This window comes from Oscarella lobularis, chromosome 15 (assembly GCF_947507565.1).
Source record: "Oscarella lobularis chromosome 15, ooOscLobu1.1, whole genome shotgun sequence".
NCBI lineage: Eukaryota > Metazoa > Porifera > Homoscleromorpha > Homosclerophorida > Oscarellidae > Oscarella > Oscarella lobularis.
The window spans coordinates 1,725,552-1,750,011 of record NC_089189.1 but is presented as its reverse complement, the minus strand read 5'-3'; the positions used below and the strand labels follow the sequence as shown (position 1 = coordinate 1,750,011).

Genomic DNA, 24,460 nt, shown 5'->3' with positions numbered 1-24,460 from the left:
AGCAAGTCTAGCCCAACAGTTAAATGAGACAGCGTATATGCACGTGTAAAGGTCTGATGCGGTTCTGGTCCCCACAGATAGCATACGTGTGCAGTGGCTTCTAACCTGTTTCTGCCGTCTTGATTTTCGCAGTCACAACTGGGCCGCATGAGAAAAAATCATCCCTGCTCGTGCAAGCTTTCAGACTAAAGGAGTAATTGCGAAATCCGTCGAGCCCTGTCACGGTCACTTCGCGTCTCCCTTCCTGACCGTCGTTGGACAAGAGGTCTGGAAATTGAACGTAGCCGGGCGCAGGCGACGCAACGGGTTGCCTCCCGCTGCCTTCTGGCGTGTACTGAAGATCGTAACCTTTGATAACGCCGTTTCGATCTCTGAGAAAAGGCGGTTCCCACTTGAGTGTCACTGTGACGGCACCATTTTTTTCTCTCGCCGATAAGAGGCCAAAATTCCGCACAACAGTCGACGGAGCTATAAAATTCGAATTATATTAACGTTTTAGTCTGTTGCTTCAATCACGTTTACCAGATTCCATTGTTTTGACTACGATTGAGGTTTTCGCCCCTATTCCTATTACCGTTTCAGATTTCAGGGTCATTTGGTACTGAGTGAAGGGATGAAGGTCCAACAAATGAACGAGATCCTGATCGGCTTCAAGCGCGTACGTCTTTCCGTACAAAACGCTCGTGAGATCGACAGCACTCGTCATGTCCGCGCGAAGATATCCAACGTCGACGATAGTCAAATGGTATCCAATCAGAATCCCGTTTGGCTCGTCGGGATGATCCCACGTTAGAATAGCGTCAGTCGTTCCGACAGTTTGAAGGGTAAAAGCACCAGGAGCCTCGGGAGCTAAAATATTCAAATACAGTCTTTTTAAAATTTGAATTTAACGACATCAATTACAGATCAAATTATCGTTAAATTCAGTAGCGACTGCATAGTTCTTACTGTCTTCGTCGGTGCGGACCGGAGATGCTGCCGTCCACGAGCTGACAAACATATTTCCATCTTGCGCTCGTGTTACTACTCGAACCGATACATGGTAGTCTGTCCACCTAGAACATAATAGAAATCCCCCCAGCACGACACGTGTACGAAACCTATGCTCTACTTTGATAAATCGGTTAAATTAAACGATGTCGTGTTGATGAGAAGAGGGACGAGTGCGCTGCTGTGATTCGCAGACGCGTACTGAATCTGAAAGCCGTAAAATATCCCGTTGACGTCGACGTTCGCCGGAGGAAACCATTCAACGTAAATAGACGTCGAACTCGTACTGTTCGCCCACACGTCGAGCGGAGGATAACTCGGACCTTTGAAAAAAAAAAGAAAAAAAACTTCAATGATAATACAAAATTTCATAGACACTTACTTGCTATCGTTCTCCGTTCCGTCTCGACAAACGGTCCCGGTCCCGCGTTCGTGTAGGCGCGAATTTTGACGCGATAAACGACGAACTCTTCGAGGTTGTCGAGAATCGAATTGCTCGTCTCTCTGCTCACGTTAAAGACGTCGCTGAAATTTCCGTACTCCGTTTTGCTATAGTGAATTTCGTAGAACGTTAGAAGACCGTTGATCGACTGAACAGGCGGCGGAGCCCAGGAAATATTGATCGTAGTAGACGATTCGCTCACAACCGATATCAGAACAGGTGCATCATTCGGTTCTGGAATAAATAACGGTACGGTGTCTGTGTGCTGTATGGGGAATGCGTGTACCTGACTCAAACGTCTTGACAACGACTTCGTCGCTTCGCGGTCCCATTCCTGCTACAGTCTCACCGGCGACAGCCAGAGAGTAAAGAGCAAATTCGTTCAAGTTCTCGACAACGAAGCTCTGATCACGTGTGGAAGCACGTCCATTATACGAACTGTTCCAGTAGAAAACAGTGTAGCCCAGTAAGAGACCGTTGAGTATTGCCGGACGCTGCCAATCGACTTTTATTGACGTTGCTGATAGGACAGAGACGAGAAAGCCTTCTGGGGCAGTTGGTACTAAATTTCCAATATCAATAATATGAATTTCAGTTCAAATGAATATATATACCATCTTCATGTGTAAGCACTACAAGAGGCTTGTATGGCCCTTTCGGACCCATTCCTCCACCCGTCCTAGCGGCGACAGATACGGTGTAGTTCGTATAAGGAAGTAGGTTTGTCAGCAATGCCGACGAATAGTTTTGATTATAGGATAGATGATTTTCGTGTTCGTTGTCGGTGGCGACGAAGACGTCGTAACAGGTCAGAATTCCGGGAACGGCATCACTTGAAGGCTCGACCCATTTCAGTTCGATCTCGTTGGGAGAAAGAGCCACAGCGGTGATATTGAGTGGGGGAGTCAAAGGAGCTAAAAACGGTTTGAATACATACGTTCTGTGTATCTTGATTGCGTACGAGCTTGGCCTGTCTTTATCACTATGAAATCGCTTCCGGGACTTTGACCAATCTGGTTTATAGCGTAGACGCGATTTTCGTAATCTGTGTGAGGAGCCAACGTGGTGAAATTGTACTGTCGATCCAAAGAGTTGACGGAAACGTAACGGACATTTCCCGAACTCAAAATCGAATAAGAAATCATATAGCCCGTTAAAACACCGTTTATATCTTCAGGTGCAGGACCCTATGGAAAGTAATTAGAAAAAATGTCTAAATGAGGAGGATATGCTCACCTTCCACTGGATGAAAATACTCTGTGATCCATGAGCTCGTGCTTGGCTAACTGTTGGCGAGGACGAAGGATCTATACGTATGTATCAGAAAAATTCGGTCAATTTCGAGAGATCTTCTTACAAGATGCCTGCGTTCGAACAGACACGGCAGACGAATTAGCTCCCCAAAGATCGTTCCCCACTGGCTCTTCCGTTTTGGCCTTTATCGTGAAGCGATAGACGCGATACGGAAGAAGCCCGGTGACGGTGGATGAAACATTCGTCCCGTTGACGAGTTTGAAAAACGTTTGCCCTCTGCCGAACGATTCGTCTCGGTAGGAAATAGAGTACGCAGTGATGATTCCGTTTGCAGGCGACGGAACTCTCCACGAGAGGGAAACCGAGTCAGAGGCGGCGGAGATAGACGTCAGCATTCGCGGAGCAGTAGGCGCTAAAAATGAAGGAAAATACAAAAAAGCGCATTAGAAATGATGATGACACGTTAAAAGTTTTACTACCTGCTTGGAGGGTTCTCGTCGAAGCGACTGCACTGTAGAGACCAGCTCCGATCTTGTTCCTCGCCGCAACTCGAACGTTATAGATGGTGTACGGGTTTAAAAAGAATATTATAGTAGCGAATGTCGACGACGAGAAGGTTATGGGTTCTTGGGCCCATTGCCCATTTAGAGAAGTAGTATACTGTACATCGTAGCCGGTAAGAGGCGTATAGCCGTCGAATGACGGCACGCTCCACGAGACTTCAATGTCCCAGGCCGATAGCACAATCAGAGACGGTTTAGGCGTCCGGTTGGGCACCACTAAAACGAATACAACGTACAAAGAATACGAACGTTTAGAGGAGAAAATTAAGACCTTGTTGGATCAAAGTGAAACTGGTATCGTCTATTCCGGCTCGGTTCATAGCCATGCATTTATAGCTACCCTCGTTCTTATTCCCGAATTCGTTGAAAGTCAAATAGGATGTGCCAGTTACGGAGTCGTAAGTTTGATATACTGCACTGCTCGCTGTGGCGTTCACTATCGTTTGACCGTAATACCACGTCACCCGAGGAATTGGATCGCCCTTCGCCGGGTAGCAAGAGAGCGTCAACGGATCATCTTCGCTAGACTGTGAAACTCCTGCAGCGTAGGCAACCAAGTTACCTCCGCTTCTAAGCTCAGTTCGGTCAGACGCTGTCAAATTAAGAGCCAGCTTCGGAGCCACTAAAGAATTAATTAATTAATTAATTAATTAATCAATTACCTAAATAATTGAGGTGAAACAAATCTAACCAGTATTTACGGCAGTAGGATTGCGATACATACGCGTACGTGCATAAAGAACGAGCCCCACTTGTAGACAGAGGAAAGGAGCCCACTCTATAAACAAAGACACCCTATTGGTTTTTCTTTCCGAATTGGAGTCCGTTACAGCTCGTGAAAAATACCTCCAATACATACGTACATAGCTGCTACACTTACCGTCGCATGTTGGCAGACTGTTGGTCCAATTGACCTTCACGGGATTCTGACTCGTCGGGACGCACTGAGTAGTCGAGTGCCCAACCAATGTTCGTTCTAGCGGGCACGTAAAGCTCAACGTCGTTCCGTAGACAAAATTAGACAAAACCGGCCGCCGGAACCCGTGTAAAGGCGCTCCAATAGCAGAGCAATAAAGAGCTAGACAGTTGCATTAGATAGTCGCTGTAGTGTACGCATCGCAGAGTCTCACCGTCGCATAGAGTAGGTATGCTACTCCATTGGCCGTTCGCTTGACACTGACGCGACGAGGGTCCGACCAGACTGTGACCACTGTTGCACTGAAACGATGCCACCGAACCGTAGGTCGTATTCAAAACGGTGATCTGGCCGTTGGCGGGAGACTTCACAACTCCACAGTCAACGACTAGTGAAAGAAAAAATTTTGAAATGAGACAGTATGGAGAAACTGTGTCTACAGTACTTTTGCAGTGCGTTGCTGCTCCAGTCCAAGAACCGTTAGCTTGGCACGTTCGTCGACTCGAGCCAAACAAGCTGAACCCTTTTCGGCACGATAGAATGACGGAGGAGCCATAGGTCGTCGCACCGGAGATACTTCCGAAAATAGGAGCCGGCAATTGGCCGCAGTCAACAACTATAAAGAAAAACATGGCTATAGTAAGTCTGGCGATCAGAGACAATAATTAAAATACTTTTGCAGACAGTTGGAGAGCCACTCCACTGGCCGTTCGCTTGGCATGTTCGCTTTACTGAACCTCCAATGTTATATCCAACACTGCAGCTGAGAGAGACAGTAGAAAGGTAAACCGTTGATTTTCCGGTCATTTGACCGTTTTGCAATGCTGATAATCGTCCGCAATCAATAACTGTGTTAATTAATTAAATAAAAATGTTGCAGATGTAATTCAATTAAAATACACATGCTCTCTACTCACTTGTGCAACGAGCAGCCGTTCCACTCCAATAGACACTTCCGTCCGGTTTGGCTAAACAAGAACGAGTTCGCGATCCAGACGTCACGTTGTAGCCAGCATTGCAAACGTATGTCATAGTCATTCCATGTGCCGAACTGCCTCCTGTAACTTTTCCGTTTGGAGGATCAGAAAGCAGACTACAGTGCTGAACTAATAGAAAAAAAAATAATAATTAGGTCAGAAAATTTTCAGATGAGGTTAGTCAAGAAGAGGGCACGTGTATGTAAAAGCCATATAGCCCTCTATAGAAAGGTGACCCAAACCTCTGTAGTCTATATCATGCACTGACGTGAGCAAGTGGGCTGAGAGCCGCTCCACGTTCCGTCGTTTTGACACGTTCTCGAACTCGAACCGTAAAGTTTATAGCCAGTCTCGCAGCCAAAATTCACCACTGATCCGTATATAGTACCACTGCCAGTTCTTACGCCGTTGATCACGGACGACAAAGCCGGACAATAAACCTCTGCAAAAAAATTAAAATTGCTTATATATATAATACGCGTGTGTCTATCCACTGACGTTTGCATGAGACAGGCTGGCCGCTCCACGTGCCATTCGCTTGACACGTGCGACTCTTCGATCCTTGCAGGGTGAAGCCTTTGACGCACGCAAATGCCGTCGTAGAGGCGTACGTCGAGAGACTGCCGTGCATTTCAGCGTTGCTCGGAGCCGAAAGACTACCGCAGTCCACAACTAAAGGAAGTAGAATCAGAACGAACGATCAAAACAAAAAAAACGCTGCACTTAAGCACGAAGGCTGCGTGCCGCTCCAGGTGCCGTCAGATTGGCACGTGCGAGATGACGAGCCCGAGCGAACGTAGCCAAGTGAGCACTGAAATGAGATTATTACTTCGTGCGTCGTTCTCGAGCCGGTCTTGGTGCCGTGAGCCGGTGCAGCTAAAGCACCGCAGTCAACAACTAAGACAAGAAAAAATCTAGCATTTGAAATTTAAAAAATTGGCGACGTTCTTACGAGAACATTTGGGCTGAGTGCCGCTCCACTTTCCCGAGCTCTGGCACGTTCTAGACGCGGATCCAATGAGAACGTAGCCTTGAGAGCAAGTGAAAGAGACGATTGCTCCGAAAGACGTCGAATTAGTTTCTGTTTTGACTGCATTGCTAGGAGTTGACAGGCCACCGCAGTTAACGACTAAACGAGGAGTCACTCAATTAAAGGAGAGAGGGTAAAAGATAGCGACTTTACTCGTGCACGTGGGCTGCGTTCCGCTCCACGATCCTGACAACTGACATGTTCGCGTTGTGGATCCCGAAAGGGTGTAGCCTTTGCTGCACGTAAAGGAGACGACCGTTCCGGCGCTGACAGACGTCGATGACATGTGACCGTGACTCAGAGGAGCAAGGGCTGGACACCTAGTAGCTAAAATGATACACAGTTAGCCACCTTCTTTATATGGAAAGGTTAAGTACAGAATAAAAATGACTCAAGATTACACTTAACAATAGTAAAAACAATTCTCTCACTATGAAAAAATAAAAAAATAAAAAAACCCAAGCTAGTAGATGGATAAACGCGTCTGGCAATCTCTCTCCGCTGAGATGGAAATTGGCCATACGAATAAATATGTTTATTCGTGGCGTTTTGGAATCAGACTTAAGGGCATAATTAATAGACAATCACAGAACACTCACGAACAAAAAATAGAGTATGTATACATAGACGCTATGCGTGCACGTTGTCTTACGTGTGCAAACGGGTTGAGTTCCAGTCCAGTCTCCACTTGCCGAGCACGAGCGATTCGACGAACCGGACAGCGTGTAGCCCGATGTGCAGGAGAACATCACAATGGATCCATACGTCACCGACGTTCCCGTCTTGACTCCATTGAGAGGAGTCGAAAGCGATGCACAAGTGACGACTTAGAGAGAAGAGAGTTTACATCTTGAAGCCTACGCGTGTGTGAATGCTACGTACCAATGCACGACGCTGTTGATCCAGTCCACGAGCCGCTTATCTCGCACGAGCGAGACGACGAGCCGACGAGTCTGTAGCCAAGGGAACAAGAAAACGTCACCGTCGTTCCAACCGTTCGATTGGACGTCGATATGGACCCAAAGCTGGGTCTCGACAGCAAAGGACAGTAGATACCTGCAAGTAATTAAAACTAGGAATGAGTCGTGGCATTGACATCGTTCTCACGATTGCACGTCGGTTGGGATCCGTTCCATTGACCGCTGGATGCGCAGGATCGTGACGACGAACCAGAGAGGCCGTATCCGGCATTGCAACTGAAGCGTATTGTCGCTCCATAGAGCGTCGAACTTCCCGAGAAGCTGCCGTACAAAGGAGCCGGCAGCGAACCACAGTCAACGGCTACACAAAGAAACAATAAAATATAAGTAATATAGATTACCTTTATATATACCGTTGCACGTTGGCTGAGTTCCTGACCAAGTGCCGTCGATTAGACAAGTGCGTCGACTTGACCCGCTCAGCGCGTAGCCCAACGAGCACGAGAACGAGACTGACGCTGCGAGATCCGTGGAGTTTCCTGACTTCGATCCGTGCACGGGACTAGCCAAAGCGACGCACGGTCTCGACGGGCCTGGAATACGTAAGCTGACCACGGAAAATTCTATTTTGTACAAAGCAATGATCCAAACCTTGGCAAATGACCCCGGCGTCCTCATTGTGGCCACAGTTGTGACCACCCCAAGAGTTGGCACGACAAGAACCGAGCGTCTGCTCTGATCCAGAACAGGCAACGTCATCGAGCCAAATCGTGCCGGATCCTTGACCGAAAGAGGCGCAGCATCTGGGCGCCGTCGCCGAACCGTAGCCTAATTGACGACACACGACGCGGGCTTCGTCGAACTCCCAGTCGTCGTCGCACACAGTCCCCCACTCGTTGTTGTGAAATATTTCGACGCGACCTTCGTAAATCGACGTGCCGCCAACCAATCTCACTTGGTCACGGTTGCAGACGACGCCGGCGTCTTCGTTGTGACCGCAGTTATGAGAACCCCAGCCTTTGTTGTAACATCGGTCCAAACTCGTCTCATTTCCAGAACATCCCACGTCATCGAGCCAAATCGTTCCTGAACCTTCTCCAAAATGTGCGCCATGTGGGTACTGATAAGCGGACGTTTGAAAAAGTTGACGGCAAACGACGTTCGCGTCGTCGACGTCCCAGCCATCATCGCAAACGGTTCCCCACGTGGAGTTATAGGAGATTTCGACGCGACCTTCGTAGCGCGTCGAGCCACCGACCAAACGAAGAGCTATACAGTAGAGAAAAGGAAAAGAATGCGCGGAATTAGGCCGGCGTGCATAATTCGTCCCCCCCCGCCCTGAACCCTGAACCCTCACGTACGTGCTTGGGAAAGCACGTGGCCTATCGAGTGCTGCAGTAGCAAGAGTAGAGCAGCAAAGAACATTATGAGACAAACGTATTAGCTGCCTTTATCCTTGCAATCAAAACGAAGAGTGGGATTAATAAATCAGCTGAATATATGTACGTACTTACTTGTACGTATTCTATAAGGTTTTGGCGAACAGACGTTTTATGCCGGTTCCTTCGCGAGAAATCACTGCACCAAAAGTGACGCACACCTATGCGTGGATGCTGCTACGATGAATGCCGGGCCGATAATCTCCGGATCGTTTGATCATCTCGTGAGCAATTTTTCGCGATCCGCAGCCGTGTCGCCAGCGCTCCCACATATACGACGCCTACGCGTGCCGTAATAGGAATAACTTTACCGTCTGAGTTATCGCGGAGAGCCTCGCTTCGCTGTTTGCACAAAGTATAGCCTTCTGTAGAACACAGAAAACATGCCCCGTCGATTGAAATGTCTAATTTGAGTGTGCTAGAGCAGATATCGCTTCGTTCCTTCAAACCACGTGATTCTACTGTGACGCCCGGATAACATTGGTTTGTGCTCTTTCGCGCGCGACGAAGAAGCCGTTTTGCAACGCAGACTCTGTTTTTGCGGGTTGCCTTGTAGTTTCACAAATTTTCGTTTTACATTAATTAATGTTTGTAGAACGTGCAGTGTACGAAAATAAAGCTGTACTAAAAAGAAAAAAAATCAGTAATATATTTCGTACGAAAACGAAAGGCAATGTACGACGCAAACCGATTGCCGAAAGCGGCTCGCCGACCAACAACATTATCAACAACGATCTACGCGATCACGCCCTCGCTTTGCACCTTACACGCCCCCCGCAACCGGAGCGAACGCCCAACCTTTTCCTCGCCGCCGATGCACGACCGTCAGTGAATGTCATTCAAGGCAATATTGCCGCGCTTGCTGAAGGCGCCCCGACCCTGACAATGCGTCGGCCAGCCACGTCAACGCTGCCTCATTGCACGCGCTCCTCGTAGAAAACGCCCTTCCGGTGTTATGTGGGATCGGAATGTTCGCTATAGTGCCGGCCGAGTTCGCCGAAAATCTCGACGTATGCCCAGACGCTGGAAAAGAGGACGCGCTAATGCCGTCGGAATCTACGCTTCGCCTGTACGCTGCCGAGGGATCGGAAATGTCGGTGGCCGGCATCGCTATATACTCCATCTCCGCATCGGTGAGCTCAAGAACGGACAACTCTGACAATGACGAAGACGCCACAGGAGACACGCCCTCAGTGAGAACAAGATTGGAAAAGCCGCTTGCGATGCCCCAAAAACACGTGAAGGCAAGTGACATGTACGTCGCCCACGGAGACCGCCGAGTAGAGATCGTGGGACCTCCAGCGAGGCACGTTAGGAGGCGGGCCACGTAAGCAAATGCATGACCAATCAAAAAAAAGGTTCTACATTTGGTAGCATGGGCGTGTCATCTGAGGATATGTACAGTGCGTGTCTTCCTCCACTAATCTAACGAGCTATCTCGTTTCACGAGGACACGTCGAGGCCGGCGTACGACGTACGAGTATCCCGGCATTCCCGGGATAGGAAAGGTGTTTTTGTTATTAATAGTGGTTATTCGTGGTCTTGATTAGATTCAAGAGCACAACCACATGAGTACTATTGATTCGACCGGTCAGTTATTTTTGCTGTGGTTATAATGTGGTTATGTATCATAGAAAGTGGCGAGTCAGCAGAATGCAATAACAGGGGTCCTTTATCATAAGCGTTTCATTAGCATGTTTTCGGCAATAGATAAGGTTCTCTGTATCCTAAACGTATGCTTTCTCCTTGGGTGTTCGAGAAGACAATAAACGACGTCTAGCGCGTCACTGTGCCTTAGCGAGTGATTTGCGAGTGTGCGTGTGTGCGGTGGTGGACCCTGTGGGGTAATAGTTGTTTCTAGACGGCGTCTCGGATTCTCTTATCTCAAAAATCCGTGCTCAGACCACGTTGACTAGACATTTACCTGGTCGCTCCCCGCAATAGTTTGCTTAGCAAGCTAGCGAACCCGTGGTCGAGTCACAGGCAGCTTCTGTTTGACAGATCGGGCCATTTTATCGTGTTGTTATACGGGATGCAGGACATCCCGTATCCCAGGTCGCTCAACGACGGAAACTATCGCGTCCGAGTGACGGAAAAGAGTCTCGCTGACGTCAAAGCGGTAAAGGAAACATTCCTAAGCAAAGACTTATGAAGACGAGATCTAATATGGATGGAGAAACCGCTCAATCGATCATGAGGATCGACGTCGTTCGTCCTTCTTTCCTGCGTTGACAAAATTCGCCGTAGGGAGTCTAAGTTAGAAGATGATGTTTTCGAACCAGGATCTGCCTTCAGATCGACGCATAGCTGTTCGATGCGCGATAAAGTTGCTGCTAATGTCGCGTGTCGATCGTCATGTGATGTGCTCGTTCCAACAGAAATGCGAGGTAATGTTCTTTCTATTGTACTGGTCTCTTCTGCTACACTTCAGAGTGATGGAGAAGGAGCGTGTACACGAACTGTCGAACAGGAAATGAGCTGAGAGCCATCAAAAAAGTCTCTTTTTGACGCACTCGTCAATCTTGATGCAAACTGGACGATCGACAGAACTTCCGACTTGAGGTACGTAGCCGGTTTTGCACACGTGCAATTGAACGATCCCGGCACGTTCGTACAATCAACATTCACGTGACACGCCCCCTTATCAACAATCAATTCTGGACATTCGCCGAGACATTCGTTACAATCAATGCATACAGGTCGATTGGCTGGTGCGCCGGAGCCGTCGGCTTTGTAGCCGATCATGCACTCGCAATGGAAACCATTGTCCGTTATTCTGCATAAGGCATTCTCGTGGCACGTGTGAGATCCGTTTGGTGCCCGTGTGCACGCGTCTGTCTTAATGCACACGGGACGGTTTGTTGGTTTACCGGAAGCCGGATCCGGTGTAAATCGGGCGTTGCACGTGCAGTCGATTGGTGTGTTGAAGCACGTGGCCTCCAATTTGGTACCTTCGCTTTTGCAAACGGCGGCGAGAATGGCTGAGCGCTAAGTAGAGCGAAAAGGAGACAAAACCGAAAAGACATTTGTGCGCTAGCTGAAAACGATTGCTGTTACACTGTGGTCGCAGTGAGTCTTGGAATGCTATCCGGAAGAGGTCACGTGAACTTCCGCGATCGATTTCTTACTCGACTTGGTCATACTCCATCATTCCTAGAGTCCAGAGTCCTTAGATTGCCTGACGAGTGAAGGCAGGGTTTCGAAGCGAGGGGTCACGTGGTTGAGTTCGAAAATTATATTGCGCACTTGGCGGGTATTGGGAAGAAGAGAGCTCGAGATCGGACCGTCAGTTTTCGGTTTCTTTGCAAAATTATTCTGCTTAGTAGTGCACGTAGGTAAGACGATTAATTACACAAACTCGAGATCGGGCCGTCAGTTTTCGGTTTCTTTGCAAAATTATTCTGCTTAGTAGTGCACGTAGGTAAGAAGATTAATTACACAAAGCGCATCAATCGTTTCGTATTTCAGACCAGGATTGACGGAAGACTTCGCTCTTTTCTTCAGCTAGCTTCGCCTTTTTCGCTTTTGGCTTCTACTTTTTGCTCTCCACGCTCTCGGATGGCATCGCATGCTTTTCTTCTACTGGCCATGGCCCGCTTTCGAAAAGCTTCTCTGAATGAGTTGAGGTTATACGGGCGTTTGTATTCTTTGAGTACGATTAGTTGTTTGACCGTTTCTTCTTTCGGAGAGGAAAGCACTGAAACCATTTGACCGCTTTCGCCGTCGCTCAGCAAACTCGAGACATCAGAGGCGTAACGGGTGTTCTCTGTTTAGACAAGTCCTCCAATAAGAATCCACTTCGTGTACGGTTTACATACCTCGGAGAAGTAATTGCATTAGACGGACCACACAGCATAGATCAAATTACCTATAAGGTACCATAGAAATCGCAGAGACAATAACTTCTTTTCAATGAAAACCCCTTCAGAAGTAAGCCCTACGCATATAAGACTGTTAGAAGACTAAACAAGCCCACTGACATTTATACTACCGCGGTATGTATATAGTACAGCTCAATGTCCTGTTGTAGTACCTCACATGCATAAGAAAACCGCCAATTCGAGCACTCACATGCAAACACTGACCACGACGCACAGTGTAGACATGATGCGTCTATAAATACGCCAAATAATGTTTTCAACACTTTCGGACTTCGGAGACCGTTGGCAGGGAAGCCGAGTTGCTGTGACGTCGTTCTCTTCTCTTTCGAAGAGAGGTTCTGATTTGCAGTCAAATGCATCACCCTAACATTATAATCGTGTATGCATGTTCTCGCCGATCATAAAATGTACGCCGCGACTCCTCTTGCCACGGGACAGAGCATGAGGCGTTAGTGCCAACCACCACGCCTTCTTCAAAAACCATTAGATACTCTTCGCCCGGTTGGTATGTATTCAGCTGAGAGCTATTCAGTAGGCCAAAAAAACGTAACAACGTATACAAAAGTATTGTACTCCTCATCCATGTAGAAAAAGGTCCTTACGAGTATTATTTAATTACAGTACTTACCTAAATTATGTATTTGATTTATTATTTATGCGAATAAGTTGATTACTCTTACGTTTGCGTCTGCTAGCATACAGTGCCTAGCGGAATCTCCTGAATTGCTCTTTAGAGGGATCGTGCAGAACAATACTTGGTCACATAATACAGCAGCAAAATGCTGGGCGATACTTTTGTTATTGACCTGGCCGCCAAGGTCGGTCGTATGGACAAATAAATGTTGTATTAGGTTTGATGATCTCTTATTTTAGGACTTGGATTTCTGCTCATTTTGACGAACCACACTTTTCAGACAGGTGCTGTCACACTTTGTGTCTCATAGAAGGCGTGGTAGAAACAGTCTGCCTTCTCATTGGCGGCTGCAAAGGGACCTCCGCCTGGGTTTACGTTGATAAACCCCACGCTTACGAAGTGAACTGTCCCTAAGCCTATACAGGTTCATTTTAGTTTTTTCTTTTCTTGTTTAGTTGAATATAAAATAAAGCGAGGCAGAAATTTACAACCATTCAGCTTACTGCCTGACGGATAATGAGCGAAATGTTCGTCTTTTTCTTTGCGGTGGAAATGATGTTCGGTCGCCCTTTAATACACTTCTAAATCGATTTTGACCACTCGAAACCTTGGTAAAGCGAATTTTATTAGCGAACCTTTCTAATGAATTTTTTAGATACCTTTGCTGACTATAAAAGTGTGAAACTGAGCGTTCATCGTTCATCTAACGCATCGTCGCTTAAAATTGGGTAGAGTCAATGTCGTTGGCCACGATCGTTTATCATTTCTTTGTTAGAGAGCACGCACAAAGTGAAGAATATGACTGTGGTCAATCCCAGTGTTAGGTTGTCACAGATAGTAATACAGTATTGCACAACTGAAATACAGTATACGGGATTGTAACTTGCGGGTGACATGTGTCCTGAAGAATCGCCGGCGTAATCTCCGTTTACATAAGCCATCCCTTGCTCTAAAGGCTAGAGTGACGTCTTACACACGCAGGTAAGTCTTTTCCTGGAAGAGTGACGCCTAAACGATGGGTTAGAGCGATGCTATCGCCGACGCCACGTACGACACGTCACGGCTCAGAACAGATCGCCTGGCCGCAGCTAATCGCACGGCCAGAAGCTTCGCAGACGGCGATCAGCACAAGGAAAGCAACCGCCGCTTCTCTAAAATTTCTATTTCGCGTCGAAGCTACGTACCTGCAAAGTCGACTTCACGTGGCCGACCACGTGTTCGTAAGTTATATAGGAGAGGAGAAGAGGAGATGACATAGAGTGCGTTTCCTCTCTAACTTGGTTAATTGCTCTCACATGCGAGGCCCTCTAGCCCTCCCATACACGACCTAATGTCAGCTAAAAGTCCTCACTCGGCAGAAAAATAATGTAGTACTCAGAAAACGTGCGAGAGTTAAGAGTCAGAAAGAGGATGAAGTTGGTGTCGTGGGAAAGCCGCTGTTGTCTGTCGAGATGGCACGCCTCTCTCTCGAATAGTCAAAAAAAATCAAAACCTATACTTTCTTCCGCCCCGTCGTCCCCGTCGTTCTTCTAAGTCCTCATAGAAATCACGTTTTCGATTACGTCTACCTCTTCGTTTTCGATGAACTCAACGAGTTCGTGAAATTTCGGTCGGTCGTTCGGATCGAGAGCCCAGCACTTGAGCATGAGATCGTAACTAGGCGTACAAAAATTTAAATTTAAATTTACGACGTCGCTGTATGCATGCACGTACAAATTGCGCGAACACGTGCGCGGTTTTCTCATTCGGTAGCCGTCCTTCGTGAGAACGTCGTACAAATTCTCGACGGGCACGCCAGGATAGGGCGCACTTCCTGTAAAAATAAACGGGGATTACCTATTAATTTTTTTCACGAAAATGTCCGTTACTTTACCTAGTGTAGCGATCTCCCAGAGCAATACACCAAACGACCAGCTAGAAAAATAAGTCAACCGCGTGAAAGTGCGTATTGACATTATTCAATAATCACTTACACGTCACTTGATTCGGTAAAAACGCGATACAGCAGCGATTCCGGTGCCGTCCACTTCATCGGCACGAGACTTTTCTAAAAAGCCATTTTGAACATCGACACGACAATCAAGCATATATATATGCATTCGTACAGGGCTTTTCTTTCGATAGTAGTCAAAATAGTGAATGTCTTTTGCCATGCCGAAATCGGCGATTTTGAGCACATCTCCCTCGCATACGAGCACGTTGCGCGCCGCCAAATCGCGATGCAGACACTAGACGATTCGATAATTCTATTCGGCCCAGAGTTTGAATTCTAATACCTGTCTCTCGGCGAGATGTTCCATTCCTCGCGCGACGTCGAGCGCGTACCGAAACATGTCGCGCGACGTCAGAACGGTCTGTTCGTCGGGCGGCACGTAACGTAACGTGTCGTCGTTGACGTCGTCCGACGATTGGTCGATACGACCGAAACGCTTGGCGCGCAAATATTCGCTCAGACAGCCGTGTTTCGCGTGTTCCATGACAACCCATAGCAGGCGACCCATCGTACCTGATGCATGCATGTATGATGAGTTTTGCCGCTATGAATTCTCCTCGTACCTTCGAAGACGCTTACTCCTACGAGACCGATGACGTTGGCGTGTTTTCCTATTCGAGTCCAAACGTTCACTTCGGCGACGAGGTCCTGTACAGTCTTCCGATTATCCGCTAGTACATACATATGAATTCGCGCGGATAAATTATTAGTAAATAAAGAGGCTATACCTTTGGGCACTTTGACGGCGACTGGCATCGGCTCTTTTATCCCGTTAAAGTTCTCCAACGTTCCCTTCATGACGACCCCAAAGCAGCCCTCACCTACATGTATATGCAGCAAATCGATTTTTCTCATGCTTCTCGCATTGCGTGGGCGCGCCTACCGAGACGATTCAAAAGCGTCACGTTCTGTTTCGGTATTAGAAACGACTTTGACATCTCTTTGTCGTCGTTGGCGCGCGTTGCAAGCCAGACAGGATTTCGTCTGCGCTTCTTGCACGTTAGAACGACGACGGCGAGAAGAACGAGTGCGACCCCTGTTGCCGTTAGACCTCTGATAACATTTGCCGAATCTTTAGAACCGGTTGTAGTTGGATCACTTGAATTGGGAGTGAGGCTAGTAGGATTAGTCGGAGAGTTAGTTGAAGAGGAGATCTGAGAGCTAGTTGAAAAGAGGGTCGGAATGCTAGTGGGAATCGACTTAGTCAAACCTAGTAAATAATAGGTTCTTGTTGTTCGGATTTTGAGTTGTTTTCTTGCCTTGACGGTGGTCGATAGTGATCATGATTATCCAGCATTCCTCTTCTAAAATCGTGCCGACTTTTGAACCGCATCGAAAGGCGCTGGTTGTGAGCTCGTCTTTCCCGTCATAATTCAACCGCAATTTGAGCGTTATTCTTTGCTTGACCTTGCTACCGCGATAGCACGCTGTTGCATTCGGCTCCGAGTTCTTGCAGTTATTTTTCTCTGACTGTTCGTACGTATTCGAAGCGGTACGAAAAAGCCAAAAAGGCGTCAATTCACTACTCATGAAACAGGAAACCAAAGACTTTTCTGTCTTTGGTTCACTACCTTGCACTAAAAGCAAGAGAAATGATACATACAAACAAATGTATATATATTCAGTGTGTAGTACCGACGACATAGAACCGGTCGATGAAGGTACTTATATTCGTCCCGTAGCGGCACTCCAGGTGACCAAATTCCGCGCTACGATTCTTTCCCGCCGTATAGTTTCTCGTCACCCACGTTAGATTATCCGCTTTATCGCCATTTTTAGGCACCCAATACCACTTGTATCCAGAACTCTCCGCGGCGACTTTAGCCGCTAATGCAACAGCAGAATCGTAGCCGTTATATCTGCACTGTAGAATAGCGCTCGATTCGGCGCCAATTCGTATTATTTCGTAGTGGTAGTAAGTGCGACCAGGAGAGGCTCCGTTGTCTATACACCGTTTAGAATTTGTGCCTCGTTTCTTTCGCACGACTAGCAAACAGAGAGATAGAGAGAAAAATTTTTAATGAAATTGTGGCCAGCGCGAAAGAGTGCAAGTGCCGCAATTTATAACGCTTACGCACCGCGACGACGATCGGAAACGACTGGGTAATTCCATTTCCGGTGCGACGGCGGCTCTCCTTCCGTCGTTTTCGGCGTCATCATCACGCACTTGTAGAAGCCGTGTTCTTTGTCGCCGCGCACGACGACAACGAGCTGATGACGACGGCGATGGAGTACGCGCGCAGGCGTCGCCTCCCTTCTCGTATCGTTGTTTGACGGTGCATGGTACCATGTATCCGCGTTGCCCGACGGGCAGGGCAGAATCAGTGGGATGCCGTGGGCCTTTGCGACAATTGTTTTAGGCCTGTCAGGATCAGCGGCGGCTATATAGTTAGAACCCGTGCACTGGCAATCATTGACGAATAAATGGTCGTAGATTTTTACTTGTGCGAGCAATCGTAGCTGAAAGGAGGACGAGGACGAGGATGGCCATGGTACGGGTTCACTCACTCACTCACTCGCTCACTCACTCACTCATTCACACGTCCACTAAAGAGGGTTTAGTCACGTGCGTTCAAGTAGGCGTTCCCGCTGGGTGGAATAAAGACGCCCACCAATTGCAAGCACGTTGGAACACCCGTTCGACTACATTCGCATCGAGAACCCGGCAGCGCTATATTTTTTCTGAAAGCCTATTCTCTTAGCATTCGTTTGCGTCACTAGCCGAGTCTGTACGATCAGCACATGCTTGATAATTAGGCCACACGTAGGTATATTTGGACAGGGGGTGTATCTCGGCGAGTTTCCAGCGGATTCCAGCGTACCTAGGCTCATTCAAGAGCTCAATCAATGTTCTTTTATTAGTGCAGAAATAAATTATTGCTTCAAGCGCTTGTAAGGCGCCTTGTGCGTGAAATGAGACGAAATTTTTTCTAAGAAAAACTAGACTCTAATATGAAGATGCCCAATGAAAGATAGAGTAACTACCACAACGTTTTCAACTTCTGTCGGCATTCTGATATGAATTAGACCAATTTTAGCTAAGCGGTTTGCACGGAGTGATGTAGGAGACATATTAGACGTAAATAAGTTTTCTTACTCTGAAAAGGTTTTATCCTCGTGTAAGCGCGCAGGAAAGGGACATTTTCAGCAGTTCAAACTGACTTATTCAAAAATTACCACAATTGCTCCAATTTTAGAAAGTTTTACCCTTAACGTTCTCTGAAATAACAGTAAAGACTGTATTATAAAAAAGCAAACTCGTGGAAGACTATTGTATACGTATCTCTGACATGACCTCGTGAGAATCGCTTAGATAGCAGGTTCAAAATGGCGACTGAAGTTGGTAAAGTTGTGGTAACTGTTATACCTTTCAGTTGGCATCCACATAATAGGACAGGGTTTTTTTTATTAAGAGCACATATGATATGCTTTTCCCAGCGACTATTGATCTTTCGTAAAACATTATATACGAACATGTGCTCTCAAAAAACCTTGTCCTATTTTACATAGTAGACAGCCTTTCATTCAATGCGCCTTAAAAGCGCCGGAAGCAATAATTTATTTTCTCTTTTTGTACTGCTAAAAGAGCATTGATTGAGCTTTCGAATGAGCGTATGCACGCTGGAATCCGTTAAAAACTCGCCGAGATACACCCCGTCAAAGTATACCTACGTGTGGCCCACTTATCAAGCATTTGCGTATCGTACAGACTCGACTAATGCCGCAAATGAATGCTAGGAGAATAGGCTTTAGGACGTACTATAGCGTTACCGGTTTCATGCTCTTCGTTAGCTTTAGTCGTCAAGCATCTTCTGTAGGCAAAGAGTAAGTCGAAAATATTGCAAACCTAAAAATAATTTTCCTCATGTTCGAGAAGCCTATGTGCCCTTTTCGAATTGATTGACCTATTTAACTACTAGTAATAGCAAAGAAATGATCACGTGTATGGAGGTGGCCGGCCGCACTGGTGCGAATGGCGTGTGTCTCCCGAGGCTACATTCCTCATTTGTGCTCAAATCATTGAGAAAATACCAGAAAATCGAAAATATTTCATTATCCTGTCTCTTTTTCGGATTATTGAAAAAATTTAATGCTTTTAATTAAAGCCTCTTCCAGAACAACCTATTTTCCAATTTCAAATTCCCCCTTTTGGCAAAATCGTCCAAAAGCTGGCATGATCGACCTTTTATCAAAGGCACACCAACGCTTTCAACAAATAGTCGCGGACTCTCGTTGTCTTCAATTGAATTCAACGTAGCTGTGCCGGGAAGTAAAGTTTTTCCATTTTTTTGTTTGAATACAAGCAACTGATTATTCTCACGATCTCCGCTTGTATAAATTAGGTTGTTTTTGCAGTGGCCTCCCTTCTATGCAGCCAAAGAGAGCTACGTCAACATGGCAACTTAATTAATTTGCGATGACTTACAAAGACGTTGAGCTTCCCACTCGTCGCATTGAATCCAATGCAACGCCTTTGGTTTTTTAAACCAGCAAATGCAAAATCTGTTTCCCCGGTTCCCTTACCGGAGCAAAGAGAAAACTCGGTTCTCTTGCTCTTGAGGCCGAACTCTATTTTGTTCCCGCTTGTGACGTCAAGCCACATTTCGTTTCCACCGGTGTCTCGAATGTAAAAGACGACGTCGTTAATTTCGGGCTTTGAGCAGAAAACCGCCTCTGCCTTGAGTACTTCGAAATTCAAGACAAATGAGAAAAAGACGACAGAAACTTGAAACAAATTGGCAACGACTGCCATGATCTGCATGTACTCTCTCAGTCTCTCTCTCCGCTTCGGATGACAACCTGAATGTCGCTCTCCTTTATATACAGTACGGGTTTCCTCTACTGTAATTCGGTTAGCTGGAACGAATGCGATAACTTCCTTACGGAACTTCGGCCATTATGTCAATTGGTCAAGGTTAGCTTCCGCGGAGTTTTTGATAAACGGTCACACGACGTTGCCTCGCACCGCTATCCCCAATTTAGCTCGAATGCAATTACAGCAACCGCAAAGAGAGGTTTTTATACATTAATTAACTCGAGGAGGAAAATATGCGCCTCATGCAGCAAAAACGCACGGGAAGGGGCGGGGAAAGGAGGTGCATGCACGTCATTCTACAAAGCTCAATGGCTTCCATTCGCACGATATGATATTATTGTTTCGTGCACCGGAGCTTACAATCGTAACTATGACGCGGGCAAGGAAGCGTTCATTGAATTCCGCGGAAATGTCGTCGCTCTCTCGTAGTTGCGGTTATGATGTAAGTTGGAAATCGTTGACGGTACATTATCGTTTTACCTATTGCGATTTACGGTCGATCTCTCGAGTGCGTGGCCACATCGCCGCGACTTTCTACCTCTCATCGAGGAAAATCCATTCGAATCGGTCGCTACTTTCAGGTCATACCCCGTCTCAATAACTAGCGAAAGCTAGCTTCTAGTAATAACAAGAGGAAGCTAGTTCTTATTATTATTATTATAAGTTCTAGTAATTTGAATCGCGTCATTCTCATGCCCCCTGGCATACATCCACACAAACAGACACCGACAGCAAAACGCATTAATTGCACCGGAGCCGTGCAATAAGAGGCTTCGTGCACTAGAATCTTGGTCGAGAGTGCAAAGCATACCCCGAGGACAAAGCTAGTGTGGAACTCGCTCCAAAATCGGTCGACGACGACTTTTTGAAGGTAGAAGCGTCATGCATCGTTCCAGTGATTTCATCCCATACATGTTCAAGCGTTCCTCGCGCCTAACTCTCTACCGTGAAACATTCGCGAGCAGTCATCGTCTCGCGCGGAGTCTACTTCCGAACTTTTCCTCCTGGGAAGCAATCAATTCGGCGCAAGACTTAATTAGAGCGCACGGAAAGAAAGAAGCCATCCAGCCATCGATCTATACCGGATGACTCATCTCGATCGTCACGATAAAAACCGCTATGAAAACCGCACAATCTGCCTAGTCCTCTAGAAGCTGCGTGAATGCAATGACTCTGTTGTTGTTTCGTCGTTCGCTTCATCGACGAGTCTCGGACGGGTGCAACACTATGCGTGAGACGACGAAGCCTTTGGCATTCTAAGACTTCTCGTATATCAGCACTGATTCTGCAGAACAGGTCAAGCCTAGAAGATTTGTTCGTGACTCTGGTGGCTCGATCTGGGGTTGCGTTTCCAATTTGCGAAAGTCCTATACCGCCCGATCATTCTATTCCCGAGAATAATTTCCGTCGAAATAACCCACCACAGAGGTTCTTAATAAAATGCGTACAAGGAAGTTTATCTTAACGGGTCTCTGCCGGAAGGGCGTCATGTACTTGCAGTATACGGGATTCATATACAGTACGCATGATGTGAGCTGCTGAAAACGAAAATCGCCGGCGTAATCTTCGTCTAGATAAGCCATCCCTTTCTCTTGAGGCAAGACTGAGACCTTGCAGCCACACGTAAGTCTTTTCCTGCAAGAACAACGGGCTATAAAGCGATGGGTTATAGAGCGATACGGTCGTACTCCCAATCTCACACCGACGCCGCATATGCAGATGGCCACGCGATCTCCGGAGACAGCGATCAGCACAGACAAACAACCGCCACTTCTCTTGGAAGTCGTTTCGCTCGTTCTGGCGTCGAACGAACCTGTGAAAACGATTGCACGTGGCCGACCGCGTGGTTGTATGCTAGGTCAGTTAGATCATCATTTGAAGCCTGTATGCGCTTGTAGTTTCTCCTCTAGTACACCGTCTCAATCATCTGCCGTATTCGATCAGCCAGTCGTCAAGGCAACTATACTTCTTGTGCACTGACAGGTACTAAATCAATAGTTTGCTCGAATATGATTTTTGAGATTGCTTCGTAGGTTGCTTGTATATATCATTGTATAGATATTGATAAGGTGGTTGTAGCTGAACTTGCTTGCCTTTTTTATTTTCAACATTTCTGTTTCTTCAGTTGGAATCCTCTGCCATTTGGATGCATCGTGTAGGTAAGTCGTGCCGTCTATTGGCTCGCCTGAGAAAAACATGGCTATCAGTTGAATAGGGAATTGTCTTTGTTTTGATCGAGCAATTCCTATCGCAGTAAGCTATGTCTCTATGATGTGATCTGAAGCTGTTTCTGAAGAAGAGAACATCTTGCGTTTTTATATTTCTTTGTATTTTGTAGCGCATGCTGTTAGCGGTAGTTGTATGTGGCTTTTGTTCTCCGCGGTGTGGAGACAAAGGGACTTCGCACAAGCGTAGCTCTCTGTGGAGAGCGCGCGCATGTCTCTCGGCCAGCGCGCTTGCAGAACGTTACATGCCGCGCGCGTATCGTTTTGTCAAAAAGTAGTTAGAGTCATGTTCAAATTTTATTAAAAAATATCCCGGATAAACGAAAAAAAATAAATATCCCCTTCCTCTTCATTTTGGTTGTCCCAGCGCCGCCGCTCCTGCGCTGCCGCTTGACCCCTAGGAAGCCAAGCGGAGGACTGAGACTGCAGTCCCCACAGTGGACATTAACCCAAGTCCACAGGAGGAAGGCACATTATCCTCCAGCCCCCAAGGAGGAAGACTTTAACCCAAGTCGTCAGGGGGACAGCGGATTAACCTCCGGCCGCCAAGGAGGGAGGCGCATATTAACCTCCAGCCCACAAGGAGGAAGACTTTGACCCAAGTCCCCAGGGTGATGTCTTCGTCAACGTCTTCTTCTTTCTGCACCTGGAGAGAGACTGCGAGAGGAGAGAACTAAAATCAAATGATATTCGGTGCAAAGAACTCCAATAAAACCTTTACCGTGAAAGGCTGAAGGAACACTGCGGAGGAGGAGGGAATTGATCCATGCAGCAATATTGATATCTACAAAAAAGCGAATTTCAGCCAAAATTTGGGGCGCAAATTCTATTTGGCTTCGCGAGGTCAAACAAGAACCCAATACGCATTGTTTTACGTAAAAAAATTAGGAATCGAAGAGGTGACCTAAACTGACCAAAAACCGTGTGCTATATAGTTCAGGGATGCTAAAAAACCTCAACTCACCGATTTCCAAACAAACGCGCTAAATCTATTGTACTTTATCAGCAAACCAACCGCACGTGATCAAACAGATCGCCCGGGTCAAATTTCACACGAAATAGATCCACATCCGGAACGATTTAATATTAACCACGCCCATCTAAAAATAGAACGTGAAGCCATCACGAATTCTGAGACCGTAGAGTTACCGGTAACTCTGTACAAAATTTCTGTCGTTTGACGCACAAAATTAGGAAATCTGAGATACGGTTATTGACCGAAAGCTATGTGCCAATTGTTCGGAGAAGCTTAAAACCCTTCCCTGACGTCTCTGATTCTAGAAATAAACGAGATAAAACCATTGCACTTCATAACTCTAAGCGGTCAAACGTTCTGTGTAGAGGAAAGTTTGCCCAAAATGATTATCATTATTTACCACTATGCTCCAGCAATTCTTGCAAAACATTGGCATGACAGACAACAGCGATCAAAATTAGAATTATTTCATTAATTAATTAATTATTAAACTACGGTAAAATCGCCCTTAATTAATTAATTAATCGTAGTCATGGATTGAACACGGATATGGCTGATTACATTCACCTAAGTCCGCACTACGCTCCGCTTCCTACATCTCTGAGAGAACCACGCGCGCCACGCCACCAGCGCCCGCCCAATCCACCCTCGATTAGACTGTCACAAATCAATCCTAATGTTTAAATTCGGTTCTATGCCCAAAGCGCGTCAAGTGACACGGCAAGCAATCGATGGCCCCTCCCTCTAAGTGAACACCTACACAACTGGGACCCCAAAATTTTTCAATTTAACGCAGAAGCTGTCGTGGCACCTACATATCAAAATGTGAATTTGAGACACAAAATGTTGCAGAGAGAGCTGCTCCGAACTCGGAAGTGAATGCCTGCACCACTGGGGGCCAAAGGAACGCGTCAAACCTTGTGATCCACGGAGTGAAATCTAACCGAAGAACTTTGACGTCAGACCTATAAAAAATGGTGACCATAAAAAAATGCATCCACAAAGTAAAATCGCTCACCGATATCAAAAACGTCGTTCAGTCGCCAAGAGAAAATGTTCTTTCGAATGGTTTGAGAGTAGGCGCAATGTCGAGAGACGCGAGATTGCTTAGAAGGGAGTGGATTCGATCGCCGTCCATTGCCGGTGCGTGTGAAGGGAGCGGAGCGGATTCAGCTTCGACGTCGAGCAGCTACAGCTAGGGCTTCAACAGGCGCGCAGATCCCTCGTCAAAGAGAGCTGAAGGCTTCCTTCGAGTAAAAAGCGCTTCGGATGCTTGCCTGTCCGTAGGAATTGTACGAAGAAACGTCCAGGCAACGTCGAAGTCTGGTCATTTTATGGTCATTCGATCTTCTAAGCACGAGCGTAGCGGTGTAACGGCACGTCGACTTGTTGAAGAAAGGACAA

General features: G+C 46.7%; 3 protein-coding genes and 3 long non-coding RNA genes across 12 annotated transcripts in view; 1 reads left to right on the top strand and 5 right to left on the bottom strand.

The window, feature by feature from the left end:
* Window positions 1-9,014, bottom strand: part of LOC136196115 (uncharacterized) — a 10,382-nt gene extending 1,368 nt beyond the window's left edge. Inside the window, exons 1-29 of the mRNA XM_065985622.1 lie at window positions 8,607-9,014; window positions 8,454-8,547; window positions 7,744-8,361; window positions 7,506-7,685; window positions 7,280-7,453; window positions 7,055-7,228; window positions 6,825-6,998; window positions 6,326-6,499; window positions 6,095-6,271; window positions 5,866-6,039; window positions 5,641-5,814; window positions 5,411-5,584; window positions 5,083-5,271; window positions 4,840-5,013; window positions 4,611-4,781; window positions 4,380-4,553; window positions 4,130-4,327; window positions 3,521-3,871; window positions 3,166-3,465; window positions 2,790-3,098; window positions 2,669-2,739; window positions 2,394-2,619; window positions 2,047-2,346; window positions 1,719-1,994; window positions 1,373-1,666; window positions 1,112-1,313; window positions 949-1,055; window positions 523-849; window positions 106-468 (exon numbers count right to left, since the gene is read on the bottom strand). Of these exons, the coding sequence (XP_065841694.1) occupies window positions 106-468; window positions 523-849; window positions 949-1,055; window positions 1,112-1,313; window positions 1,373-1,666; window positions 1,719-1,994; window positions 2,047-2,346; window positions 2,394-2,619; window positions 2,669-2,739; window positions 2,790-3,098; window positions 3,166-3,465; window positions 3,521-3,871; window positions 4,130-4,327; window positions 4,380-4,553; window positions 4,611-4,781; window positions 4,840-5,013; window positions 5,083-5,271; window positions 5,411-5,584; window positions 5,641-5,814; window positions 5,866-6,039; window positions 6,095-6,271; window positions 6,326-6,499; window positions 6,825-6,998; window positions 7,055-7,228; window positions 7,280-7,453; window positions 7,506-7,685; window positions 7,744-8,361; window positions 8,454-8,517 (6,289 nt within the window). The 5' untranslated portion in view covers window positions 8,518-8,547; window positions 8,607-9,014. The remainder of the gene's footprint in view (window positions 1-105; window positions 469-522; window positions 850-948; window positions 1,056-1,111; window positions 1,314-1,372; window positions 1,667-1,718; window positions 1,995-2,046; window positions 2,347-2,393; window positions 2,620-2,668; window positions 2,740-2,789; window positions 3,099-3,165; window positions 3,466-3,520; window positions 3,872-4,129; window positions 4,328-4,379; window positions 4,554-4,610; window positions 4,782-4,839; window positions 5,014-5,082; window positions 5,272-5,410; window positions 5,585-5,640; window positions 5,815-5,865; window positions 6,040-6,094; window positions 6,272-6,325; window positions 6,500-6,824; window positions 6,999-7,054; window positions 7,229-7,279; window positions 7,454-7,505; window positions 7,686-7,743; window positions 8,362-8,453; window positions 8,548-8,606) is intronic.
* Window positions 9,015-14,312: 5,298 nt separating this feature from the next.
* Window positions 14,313-16,227, bottom strand: LOC136196120 (fibroblast growth factor receptor 3-like). Its single transcript, XM_065985626.1, has 9 exons — window positions 15,923-16,227; window positions 15,768-15,860; window positions 15,603-15,710; window positions 15,323-15,552; window positions 15,152-15,274; window positions 15,020-15,093; window positions 14,920-14,960; window positions 14,760-14,859; window positions 14,313-14,702 (listed from the first exon to the last, which is right to left on the bottom strand). Exons 1-9 carry the CDS (start codon window positions 15,975-15,977, stop codon window positions 14,576-14,578), a joined length of 951 nt encoding a protein of 316 aa, XP_065841698.1. The 5' UTR covers window positions 15,978-16,227; the 3' UTR covers window positions 14,313-14,575.
* A 12-nt stretch (window positions 16,228-16,239) lies between these two features.
* LOC136196277 (uncharacterized) lies at window positions 16,240-17,573 on the bottom strand. Its single transcript, XM_065985801.1, has 4 exons — window positions 17,482-17,573; window positions 17,118-17,420; window positions 16,675-17,025; window positions 16,240-16,616 (listed from the first exon to the last, which is right to left on the bottom strand). Exons 1-4 carry the CDS (start codon window positions 17,528-17,530, stop codon window positions 16,240-16,242), a joined length of 1,080 nt encoding a protein of 359 aa, XP_065841873.1. The 5' UTR covers window positions 17,531-17,573.
* Window positions 17,574-19,068: 1,495 nt separating this feature from the next.
* Window positions 19,069-19,819, bottom strand: LOC136196122 (uncharacterized). Its single transcript, XR_010672097.1, has 2 exons — window positions 19,466-19,819; window positions 19,069-19,406 (listed from the first exon to the last, which is right to left on the bottom strand). It is a non-coding gene; the product is annotated as an uncharacterized lncRNA (long non-coding RNA).
* A 548-nt stretch (window positions 19,820-20,367) lies between these two features.
* Window positions 20,368-22,416, top strand: LOC136196121 (uncharacterized). Of its 6 annotated transcripts, none has more exons than XR_010672092.1 (8): window positions 20,368-20,476; window positions 20,526-20,726; window positions 20,777-21,283; window positions 21,338-21,478; window positions 21,528-21,713; window positions 21,766-21,838; window positions 21,889-21,924; window positions 21,981-22,416. It is a non-coding gene; the product is annotated as an uncharacterized lncRNA (long non-coding RNA). The 6 variants fall into 6 exon arrangements; XR_010672091.1 differs by having other exon boundaries at window positions 20,368-20,726; window positions 21,981-22,014; window positions 22,071-22,416; XR_010672095.1 differs by having other exon boundaries at window positions 20,368-20,726; window positions 21,981-22,014; window positions 22,063-22,416.
* Window positions 22,370-24,450, bottom strand: LOC136196127 (uncharacterized). Of its 2 annotated transcripts, none has more exons than XR_010672105.1 (4): window positions 24,075-24,450; window positions 23,230-24,021; window positions 22,802-23,180; window positions 22,370-22,753 (listed from the first exon to the last, which is right to left on the bottom strand). It is a non-coding gene; the product is annotated as an uncharacterized lncRNA (long non-coding RNA). The 2 variants fall into 2 exon arrangements; XR_010672106.1 differs by having other exon boundaries at window positions 22,370-22,737.
* Window positions 24,451-24,460: the final 10 nt, after the last annotated feature.